The following is a 12490-nucleotide window of genomic DNA, read 5'->3' as shown; positions in this document are numbered from 1 at the left end:
CTATCGATTTATTCGTCTACCTCAGGAGTTCGCCGGAAAAACCGTGTTAATGACACTCCGCAGTGAGTAATTAAACTGAAAATGCGTCGAAATGCTTCGTGTAATATAACACACTGGCATGCTCAGGCCGGAACTTGGCCTGGCGCACTGCCGTGCGCCTAGATTATCTAATCACGTCTAGCAAGTCCTATTGTCAATCAAGCCGTGGAGATAGAAAGAGGGAAAGTGAGAATATTGTGTGTAGGAGAAATTATCAGGTTGTCTATTCAGGATCAGGAGTGACTTGGATGTTGCCGAAATTCACGCGATATTTCGCTTGAAAGAAAATGATGGCAAAATGCTGAAGTCGGCAATTTTGGCCTTCTCTCTCCCATATGTTCCAAAGGAATCTATTTTTGGTTTTTGTAGTGACAGATACATGAAGAAAAGGACCAAAAGATCAATCTAGATTCTAGACAAAACCATTTCGTTCGAATAATTGAAAAGTGAAACCTGTATCTCATCGGATATTAATCAAATATGAATTATGAAATAATATAGAATACCTACATAATTATGATAAATCAATTTGGATTATTAATCAAAATACATAGGTATATGGATGAACAATTTACATTCTAACATGTCTAGTCATCTTCAAACATTATATTATGGACGTGATAGAAAATTAAAACATTGTGAAGATGCTGCAAACTATTTTCTCAGATCATTTTGTCATTATTTAGTAGCAGCTTTAGTTATGAAAAAAACTACCAACCATGTCCATGTAGTTAGACGGGTAGGGCCTCTTTCACATCTAGACCGCAAAACGTATTTCGCAGATTTGTGTTCTATTCACATCTGAACCTGTACGGTTTTGGAATGAAGTTGACATTTTGTGCCAGGGTTTAACCGCTTCTAGGAGTCGTTATTTATCTTAATAAAAGCGTATCTGTAGAAAGGTTTCAACTGGCCTTCGATCTTGGAAGTATCATTCCCCGGACTCGGGCTGCCGGAATGGTTATAACTGTTACGTTGCGTTCTTGAGATAGAATAGAATATAACTTTTTTATCCTGCTCTAATGAGACTAAAAAGTCCCCTTTACCCCAGCAGAGATGTGATTTTTGTTTTCTCTGTGTGTGTTCTCAGGTATGCTCCTGTACTCCTACGTGACCTCTCTGGACACCCTCAAGTGTTTGAGCGTGAGTGAAGCCTCCGTGACGAACCCCCTGTCCTGTTTCCACAACGCGTGGTCCTCTCTCATGTCCACTAACAACACCTCCACTGACACCAAGCTCAAGCTGCCCTCCCATCAGACCCTCATGCTGAATCTGGTCCGGTTTGCGACCAAACTGGTGCAGATACCTCTGGATGAGAAATACTCAGGGGCGGATGATAGTGGGGCAGGACAGACGGATGAACACAAGGCGGAGAGGAACCTGTATGCGACGGCCGCTGTGCCGTGCCTGGCCGATGTGGTGAGGATTTTGTTATTGATATTGTTTTTAAAGGGACGACCCAGAACCCTTTGGCTTCAAAACCTTACCCAATGATACAATGTATCCATCGAAACATTGTTTGAGAAAGTTCGGGACCGAAACAACATCGCCACCATGATTACGTTAGCGAATACGGTACAAGAAGAAGATATTGTTTTTGTATCGTATGTTGGGACTTCAAAGAGGGAGTAGACCACCATTGTCTGGCTCGGGGACTTTAAACAGGGAGCATACCAGCCTGAAATTTCTCTAGCTAACGAAGTAACAAAGGTTGAGTGCGAAGGGCATCAACTCGTAAAAATTTTGAAACCAAAACCAAATGTCAGGCCAGTAGTGATCACCTCAGGCCTGATTAAAATTTATTGATGGAGTGTCCAAAATTGGTGTTGCCAAAACAACACAGCATACTTCTCAGACAAAATTTACAGATCAAATGGGATTAAAATTAACAGAATGATTACAGTTAAAATTAAATTGAAATTATTTTAAATTAAGCACAGATAAAATCTATTGAAATTTCTTTTTATTTGAGATTGTCTCTTGTTCTTCTCCAGGTACTTCGTCACAACACCTCCATGGAGCACCTCCTCACCTCCCTCGCCTCCAGCTCCTCCTCCAGCTTCGCCATGATCCTGTCCTCCTCCAACAACCTCCTCTTTACCGATAACTTCGAGCCTTCCTGTGTGGGGGATGGCGTGTTTCAACTGCTGGTCACATTGACATCCAAAGCGTCCACCCGAACTCTCGCCCTGACACCTATCCTACAGTTCCTATCAAGTAAGTACCTAGCAGCCATTCTGTTGTAATTCTGACGGTATCAAGTAAGTACCTAGCAGCCATTCTGTAATTCTGACGGAAATTTTATGGAATTTATTCTATTGGAAATATGTACTTCAAGTAGATAACTAGATTTTTTACCTTTGATAATAGAGATAATACTACACAATGGTGCCGTCACGTTCATGCAAGGTACGAACCCGCGACCAAGAGCTTACAAGGCGCCCTACCCTCCAAGCCAACTAGACTTATAGGCTAGCAATATTTACCTTGAAGTGTCTGTACACAAGGAATTTTAGGACCAACTTTTCCTAAACCCACTTGGGCATGCATTTTGAAGTTTTTTTGAGTGTTCCACCGCCGTTTTTATTTCTCAGCAATGAAACAACTGCTACAAGACGCATGTGGTCTGTGTCGTAGCATGCCCATCCCGTAGTATGCCTCTCATTAGATGGGCGAAAAGAGACACAATACTTCCCATTTAGGTGCTGGGTTTCAGAACAACTCTCTCATCAAATAAATTGTTAACAAATGGTATACCCATCCGTAAAAGCCGAAGCTTGTGCCACGGATGGGGAAAACTTAAATAAAACAAAATGTATGTTTAGGGCAATTTACCTTCCACAGGTTGGGAATCCAAGAGACCAGCAATTTCAGGTTTTCCAATTACAACATTACAAATGATTTCCTATGTAGACGGGTCCCATAATAGACTGGTTCGATTGTAATACCCAATTGTACTTTGTCTCTCGCCCCAAAGCTACCTAGATTGTTTGCCACAATTCAACTTAGAAGGTGTCATATTGGTTCAAAAATAAATAAAACAAAATGTATGTTTAGAGCAATTTAAACAAAATCAATACTTATCTCTGTCCGCAGTATCGGTTGGCTTCGTGTTCTGAACCACGTGATCTCGGTACCACGTCCAGACTCCCCCCTGTTATCCTCGCTACTAGACTCAGGGGCCGCAACTCCGCACCTCCTCGAGTCCCTGGCCTCAATGCTCCTCCTCCCCGCACCGCCCCCTGCTCTATTCACCCCTGGCCTCAAACATGTCCTCCTGAGCCTCGGCCTGCACTCCAAACCCCTAGGTCTGGCCCTGCTAGAGATAATACTACACAATGGTGCCGTCACGTTCATGCAAGGTACGAACCCGCGACCAAGAGCTTACAAGGCGCCCTACCCTCCAAGCCAACGAGCCTTATAGGCTAGCAATATTTACTTGGAAGTGTCTGTACACAAGAAATTTTAGGATCAAATTTTCCTAAACCCACTTGGGCATGCATTTTGAAGTTTTTTTGAGTGTTCCACCGCCGTTTTTATTTCTCCCGGGGCCGAGGCCCACCGCACCGCCCGTTCGCGAGTGTGCGGTGGTCAGTAGCATTGTTTTCTGTAGCTGTCTTTTTGGTCGTGCGCACGAGTTTCATCTCGGTCGCGCACCCATCGCTTTTAGCGTCACTGGCTTTTAGCGTCTTCTGATAATAGAGACTAGTGGTTGACCCGTCCTTTGTACGGGACCACACACACATCACACACCCACACCACACACACTCATCACTCACACACCCACCACACACCACCCACTTATCACACAGCCATCACACACACATCAAATACCACCCTCACACACATCACACACCCACCACACACCCTCCCATCCACCACACACACCCACACCCACCACAAAAAATTTCATCAAAATAGGTCCAGCCGTTTTTGCGTGAAAAGAGGACAACCAAAGGTCTATTTAGCGTAACAGACAGACATACAGACAGAAATTTTTCCAATGTGATTTTTGGAATCGGGGATGCATAAGGAGTAAGAATAACTAAAAATTTCACGATTCTAGGCACTGTACAGACAAATCTACAATTTTATTTTCCTATACAGATCTTTCGGCAATCTGTAATTAATAATAGAGATCTTTCGGTCCGAAATCGAAGAGAGAAGAAGGACAAGAGAAAGCCAGCTTTTCTGTTTAGGACAAAAACTTGATTGTTGACTCCGTAATTTTGTGAAGGTCCATTTATACAAAATTATCCTGTATTTTTTTTTTTTTTAAGAGGTTTGACAGAGGGGACTGTAACTGCTATGGTCTTATCGTCCCGAAATCGAAGAGAGAAGGAAGAAGCCAGCCGTTCCGAGAACGAACATCATCCCATCAGGACAAAATCCGCCCCGGGCGGGAATCGAACCCGCGGCCTAGCGCTTACAAGGCAGACGCACTACCAACTAAGCTAACTAGGCTGGCTATCCTTTATTTTCATTCTGTTTATTATAAATTTCGTCCCTGGCGGGGATCGTACCCGCGACCCCTAGCCCTTACAAGGCAGAAGCGGAACCGAGCCACCAACCATCACAATGGTCTCACACTGAACGCTAATCATGTAGGCACCATCCTCAAATTCTTCACCAGCCTATGTTCTACCACCGTCATGAAGGATTGGTTAGGTACTCCGGAGGGGTCTGTCTTCTGGGTACCTTTACTGCGATATCTAGACCAGAAGACTAGTGAGGGGACAGGGTTTGGATACTCGTGGGAGTTGAGTAGTGTGATACCACAGCTGGAGGCACTCACAACGAAGCTATCACGTCAAAATGCGCAGAAACGCTTGCGCACAAACAAACGAAGCGGGAGTAATGAATTATGACGTCATCGCCTACGGGAGCGTATGCTGTGACGTCGAACTTCACGATTTACCGGTATTTTTTAAATCGATTTATCTCGATATCTAGAAGTCGTAGAAGAAAAACAAAAATTGCATTGGTCCTCATTTTTCCTGCTCTATGACTTTGAAACATCACCCAAGTAAGCACAACTGATCTATTCTCCTGAGAGTTCTTCCACCCAACCATATCCTCATTTCTTCGTTCTCCCCAGGTGATATATTCAAGAGTACGGTGGCCCGCTCTCTCCCCACACTTCCATTCCACACGCTACAAGTCCTGCTGCAATCTACACCACTGAGTACAGATGATAGGAAGTATTATTTGGAGAACTCAGTTAAATTTACTGTACTTAATAAACAATTTGACCATGTTCTCCCCAGGTGACAGGGGGTGGGTTTTTTTTTTTTTTTTTTTTTTTTTTTTTTTTTTAATGAGGCAGAATTCTCCTAAGGGAGTTCTTCCACCCAACCATATCCTCATGTCTACCATGTTCTCCCCAGGTGATATATTCAAGAGTACGGTGGCCCGCTCTCTCCCCACACTTCCATTCCACACTCCTGTCTTTCTTCTCTCTTCGATTTCGGGACGATAAGACCCTAGCAGTTACAGTTCCCTCTATCAAACCTCTTAAAAAAAAAAAAAAACATGCCTTACACAGAAGCCCAAAATGTCTAATTGTTGTGAATGACTGAGATACCAACATACATAGTCCTTTTTGGGACTAATTTTCAACAATATTATGTTAATAATAATAGTGCTTATTTATACTGCTCGCATAGGACTGAAAAGTCCCTTTGCTCCAGCAGTAGGCTACTACTATTATTGTGGTCAAATTCTCAAATTATATTGAGGATAAAATTCCATACCTCGGCTGGGATTAAACCCACGCCCTCCTGTTTACCAGGCGAGCGCCTTGACCACGACACCACCGAGGTAGGTGACCACTACACCACCGAGGTAGGTATTCCGCATACTTTCCCCCCTTTGTTCCAAAAAGAGTCCAAGGAGGTTAGCCCTTTACTAATCCTAAACCCTTGTCCAATGTTTTGCGGGTCAGATAAACACATATGATTTTATGGGCATGAACAAATAACACTTACTTTTACCCCGTTGAATTCCACACTCTACAAGTCCTGCTGCAATCTACACCACTGAGTACAGATGATGGGGTACTGCTACGACATACGGCATTGGACATTGGGGTTCTACATTTGTTACTAACGTGTCTGGCGTATCTAACACATCTACCTACTGAGCTAGCTCCGCCAGCTGGCTTCCAACAGGTAATATTATTATTATTGTTTAAGGAGGAGATACTCTTAAGACTGTGCCTCCGTAGTACTATGGTCACTACAAGAACAGAACCTACTGGGCTCTGAACTGCAGACCCTGGTATCTGATGAGCTATTCCTTAGTGTATACAGATGGACATTGCAGGTAACTATCAATGTATACCCTATGTATATTCACTGTACCTCCGTAGTACTATGGTCATTACAAGAACAGAACCTACTGGGCTCTGAACTGCAGACCCTGGTATCTGATGAGCTATTCCTTAGTGTATACAGATGGACATTGCAGGTAACTATCAATGTATACCCTATGTATATTCACTGTACCTCCGTAGTACTATGGTCATTACAAGAACAGAACCTACTGGGCTCTGAACTGCAGACCCTGGTATCTGATGAGCTATTCCTTAGTGTATACAGATGGACATTGCAGGTAACTATCAATGTATAGGTCCCGGGCTCGATTCCCGGCGGGGCCGAGGTTTTTTTCGGCTCTCTGCTTGGAGTTCGGGGTGCACTCAGCCTCGCGAGGACAATTGAGGAGCTGGGTGCAAAAAGGGCAATAAATGAAAATCATCAAACTGAGATATTTAACTTTGAAGTTTTCAATTTTTCATCTAAATCCTTGAAAAGTATGTTTACAAAAAACACTGTAACTCATCGAAGAAAAAGTTATCACTGCAGTTCAAACGCTGGAAGATAGAGCGCACCACGTTCTATTAGCAAGTGTTCTCACAACTTGGCGGTAAGTCATTGAATCAATAGACCAGTTGCACTTACTTAGGTTTCTAAGTCCTAGTGGAGGTCAAGGTAGTGGGAGTCAGTCTAGTGGGAATAATGAAGAGAAGAACGCGAGTCTACTCAACACACCACACCTGCAGACACCCCTGCAAGTGTTCTCACAACTTGGCGGTAAGTCATTGAATCAATAGACCAGTTGCACTTCTTACTTAGGTCTCTAAAGTCCTAGTGGAGGTCAAGTTAGTGGGAGTCAGTCTAGTGGGGATAATGAAGAGAAGAACGCGAGTCTACTCAACACACCACACCTGCAGACACCCCTGCAAGTGTTCTCACAACTCGGAGGTAAGTCAGTAGAAGGTTCCGGGTTCAATACCCGCTATCGACAAAAAAAAAAAGAAAGAAAGAAACCTGGTAGCTGCAATTTTATTTTGCAATCATGGTTAGTCCAATCTTAACGCCCTTGCTTACCATGCAGAAGGTCCCGGGTTTGATCCCCACCATCAACAAAATAAAAACGCATTTCTATTGCCAATATTTCAACGGGTTACTTCTATTGTTACCGTGTTGACCAACACCTAAATAGGAAGTAAAGAAGTATTGTGTCCCTTATGGCCCATATGAGGATTATACTCTACGCAATCTACGGAATGGGCATGTTATGACACAGGCCGCAGGAGTCTAATCTATTGTTACGAAATAAAAACGGCCGTGAAACACTATCTTGAAAAAAAAAAAACGAGTTTTTGTAAAAGATGCACGTGGAGGTCAAGTTAGTGGGAGTCAGTCTAGTGGGGATAATGAAGAGAAGAACGCGAGTCTACTCAACACACCACACCTGCAGACACCAGGTCCCGGGTTTGATCCTCACCATCAACAAAATAAAAACGCATTTCTATTGCCAATATTTCAACGGGTTACTTCTATTGTTACCGTGTTGACCAACACCTAAATAGGAAGTAAAGTGGCTCAACATCTACCGGCTGTTAACCCTGATGCATTCCAGTTCCCTGCTCTAGACCGTTGCGAACCTGGTAGCAAGTACATGTACTACTGCGAGGAGCAATCCGATGCCGAATGGGTTAAGATAGACTACGAACTGTACGAGGTAAGTTAACCCGCGCTGTGCTCACTGGGCGCTTAATATAGTCGTTTTGTTGTAAGGAAATCTCCTTACAACAAAATATCAAAAACGCTGAAAACTTTTTTTTTTTTTTTTTTTTTTAGTTGGGTGCTCCCTCAAAAGAATCTCACCACATAAAATAAATTGTAAAAAAAATAATAATAATAATAAACACCCCTTAGGTCTGGTCTCCTACTAAGGCCGTTTTTTAGTTGTAACCCAGTTGTAAAGAAAAATATACCTCCTCTGGGCCCTTGTTAACTTTTATTTCATATGAAATTAACTGTCTTCATTGTGACCGCGCGTGGCGATATAACCCCAATTAGTAAAAAAAAAGAAAGCAGTGAAAAATGAACGGAAAAAAGTCGATTTTCATTAAAGCAGGTATAGATTTTGTGTGAATCACCACTTGACACTTGAGTGAGAAAAATTTACCAGGACATGATGTACATAATAGGGCTGCCTGGAAGAGACTGATAAGAAACGCAGACCCTATTTAAAATAGGAAAATGCTAGGAAGAAGAACAGGTATAGATTTTTAAATAAAAAAAGAATATAGATATTAGTAGAGGTATAGATTTCTTTACCGTATCTCACAATATCTCACTAAGCTTCTTTCGCTCTGCGTGATTCTGTTTGCTCAATTAACCCTTTTGTTTCGCTCCTCATGATACGCGAGGGTTCATATCCTGTCTCTCACAGAAACTGTCACTTGACTAGTAACTTTGGAAACTCTATAAAATTACTTACAGTTTCCAAAGTTACTAGTCAAGTGAAGACGTTGTTCTTTTACCTAAGATACTAATAAAGATGCACTAGTTTTAGTAAAATCCTCCCAACACTTTTCAATGGGAATCAAAAACTAACTCGAATTTTAATATGGGGATGATACTTTTCAATAGATCTCAACAAAAACTTTGACTCAAAATTAATAACGAAATAAACATGTTGTTGTTTACTAATGCAAAGGAATTGATTATTATGTCATTTTCCTACGCGCGTCCCAATACTTTCCCACAACATCACTGCTGGCCTCCACGGCAGGGCAAGTAACCAAGTGCGCTGCATTGGGGGGTAAACATTGCTCGCTTCCATGGTATCCTCAATCCATAAGTGCTCCCCGGGTGGTGCTAAATGAGCAATATAAACATGGCAAGATGCGTCCCAAAGTAAAATCTTACGAAATAAACATAAAGCATAACTTTTCAACAACATAAATATTTAACCCTTTCTCTCCCCATCAGGTCTTATGCTTCAAATTTTCGGAGTCTGGCCTACAGAAAAGGACGTTTCATTCTAAATGTTTACCCAAATGCATATCCTCATTTCCTGTGTTACAGCAAAGACTACAGTGACCTGACAGACGACAGCAAGGGTCAAGTACACTCGGACATCCCTCTCATCTTATGTGATCTACGTCAACTGAAACTAGCAGAGCCTCAACTAATGACTGTAGCTACTGCCTGCCAATCCCCTGCTTCTACTGCTACCCTACTAGCATCTGGACTACCAGCCAGACTATCTACAGCGGTGCTCGAGTTCTGCCTTACACAACAGGGGTCGCAGGTTCGTGCTTTTTTTTTAATTCTAGATTCTTGCTTACCACGTTTTGTATCAGTATTTTTATGGGGTAGTGGTTATCACACGGGGCTTGTACACCAGAGGTCCCGAGTTCGATTCCCAGCAGAATTGAAGTTTTTTCGACTTTGTATTTGGAGCTCGGGGTGCAATCAGACTCATACGGACTATTGAGTATTGAGCTACTTTCATCGAGTAGCAGCCAGTGGCGGCGTTACCAGTGTAAAAAGATTTGTAAAATATGGGAGCCGATTGCAAAGGAGGCACTTTGTAACGCTGTGATATCCACTATAGTTGTGGAAATGCTCTGCTTTACTTTACCACCAAGAATTCATTATTTGATTGTCATGTTTCTGAACGGTAAAATAACGCATTTGATTTGTATTGCAGGTTCTCACGGACGCAGACAAAGCCACCAACCATCACAATGGTCTCACACTGAACGCTAATCATGTAGGCACCATCCTCAAATTCTTCACCAGCCTATGTTCTACCACCATCATGAAGGATTGGTTAGGTACTCCGGAGGGGTCTGTCTTCTGGGTACCTTTACTGCGATATCTAGACCAGAAGACTAGTGAGGGGACAGGGTTTGGATACTCGTGGGAGTTGAGTAGTGTGATACCACAGCTGGAGGCCCTCACAACTAAACTTCTGTCTTCTGGGTACCTTTACTGCGATATCTAGACCAGAAGACTAGTGAGGGGACAGGGTTTGGATACTCGTGGGAGTTGAGTAGTGTTATACCACAGCTGGAGGCACTCACAACGAAGCTACTCTCACAAGCAACCAGTGTACACCCTGCTAACCAAACGTTACTAGCGCGGGTGTTGAGTGACCTTATAACACAACACACACAGACACAAATGTCCGGGTTCACACGTCGCCTCGTGCTACAACTACTCCTGGAGAGTGAGAAGATACTCACCCTGGTAACCAAACGTTACTAGCGCGGGTGTTGAGTGACCTTATAACACAACACACACAGACACAAATGTCCGGGTTCACACGTCGTCTCGTGCTGCAACTACTTCTGGAGAGTGAGAAGATCCTAGTGTGTATAGACCGCCCTGCCGTGAGTACAGCAGGGGAGGTGTCGTCCGCCCTCCCACATCCACACCCGAGCTTCGGCATCGGCCACAAGCAACATCTCCTCCACCTCCCCACAGACACCTCCATTAGTGACATCCTCCTGTGTAACCTGTCCACCTCATCCGACATCCCCAGCATGGTGAAGAATAGCTTCAAGCAGGGGAAGGAGCAGAGTAAGGAGAGGGATCCGCAGCTGTGGGAGATACAGGAGACATTGTCCGCCACGCTGACCGCCGGGAATACCGCCAAGGATAAACGACTGAAGGATAGCAAGAACGCCGCCGTCAAACCCCTCAAGAAACGCTCGCTATCCACTGCAGGTACAGTTTTTACTTTCTATTACATTATACAGGGTGATTGTCTAGCTGGGAGACTTTAAACAGGGAGGATGCCAGCCTGAAATTCCCCTTGTTAAACAAATAGCAAATGTTGAGTGCGAAGAGCGTCCATCCACTTGTAAAAAAATTGTAGCCCAAAGCAAACACCCCAGGGCTGATTGAGAAGGTGACGAAAAACGCCGACCCCGTCTGAACACGAGAAAAGGCGAGGAAGAAGATGGAAATTTAATTAATGGGTGGAAATATCCGTTGTAAGGTCCCCCGAGTTTTAAGGCTTACTCTACACTCATGTCTACAAGATTACCCCAGAAGTCCTTTCCGAGCTCTATTTACTACGACCCTCCGTAAATGGTTTTTTTTTTTCTTCTTCTTTTATATATCACACCGAAACAATTAATTTGATACCCCACTTGATAGGATTTCAAGGGAGCAACAATTACTCAGCATGCAGGGGTGGGGGGCAATTTTTTTGCACTTTCACTTTTTTGTTGTTGTAAACATCATAAATAGACTGTCCACACCGAAACAATTCATTTGATACCCCACTTGATAGAATTTCAAAGGAGCAACAATTACACGGGTTTAACCTCCAGGGGTGGGGGTTAAACCCAATTTTTCGGATTTTTTCGATTTATTCCTTATATGTCTTCCCCATTGCAGGCTATAACAACAGTTCACGCGGTGTGTTTCAACTGTCCGAACCGTTCGTATGGCTCCTTATGAAATGTTTGAACACACCTGAATCAGTGCAGGAGCTGGTTAACTTGGGCGGGATGTCTGTATTGTGTCAGGGTCTTATTCAGTCTCATTCCCTCATCGTCAACCCCCATCCTTCTCAGGTAAGAAATCAGTGCCGAAGCTGAAAAAGTACATTGGAGAAGAAGAAAAAATCCTCCCCTAAAATTCAAGGAAAATCCTTGTGTTGAAAAGCGGTACACATTGACTCGGATCTAAAGTGCACCATCTTGAAAAGCAGAACTCATGTTTCAATTTCCGAAAGGAAAAAAAAAATATTTCTTCATTTTTATTTTCCTTTCGGAACCGGAACCGATTTCGATGGCGCGCCATCTTGGATTTCCTATGGTTTACTTACGGGCTACTACGCCAAACGAGGGGAAACGAACTTCAAAAGAGGGGAATTTCCGAAAGGAAAATTCAACTGTTCTATCCTCCATGGTTGCCCAGTGCTAATATAATCTTCATGTGCCATGTTGCCAGGTGTCTGTACTCATGCAACATCTATCCCAGTTTCCAGCGTATAACCTAGTAGGTGCAGGAGGGGCCGGGGGCTCCAGTAAGAAGGTGAATGCTGCAGCCGCCCCTGATTCTTGGACCTATCCCCCTAAACTGATCAACTTTGCGCCCCTGGGTAAGTTTTCAGTTCTTTTTTTTTACAATAACAG

The 12490-nt window shown here is 43.3% G+C and overlaps 1 protein-coding gene across 1 annotated transcript in view; it reads left to right on the top strand.

The window, feature by feature from the left end:
• The window catches only part of LOC103511214 (baculoviral IAP repeat-containing protein 6-like), a 30215-nt gene that overhangs the window by 17323 nt on the left and 402 nt on the right, over positions 1-12490 (top strand). Inside the window, exons 3-6 of the mRNA XM_026825049.1 lie at positions 1130-1458; positions 2034-2256; positions 11748-11926; positions 12306-12456. Coding sequence (XP_026680850.1) covers positions 1130-1458; positions 2034-2256; positions 11748-11926; positions 12306-12456 — 882 coding nt within the window. The remainder of the gene's footprint in view (positions 1-1129; positions 1459-2033; positions 2257-11747; positions 11927-12305; positions 12457-12490) is intronic.

Source organism: Diaphorina citri, unplaced genomic scaffold (genome assembly GCF_000475195.1).
Source record: "Diaphorina citri unplaced genomic scaffold, Diaci psyllid genome assembly version 1.1 scaffold688, whole genome shotgun sequence".
In the NCBI taxonomy this organism is placed as follows: Eukaryota; Metazoa; Arthropoda; class Insecta; order Hemiptera; family Psyllidae; genus Diaphorina; species Diaphorina citri.
The sequence above is the reverse complement of the archived record's forward strand: the minus strand, read 5'-3'. Positions and strand labels throughout refer to the sequence as shown.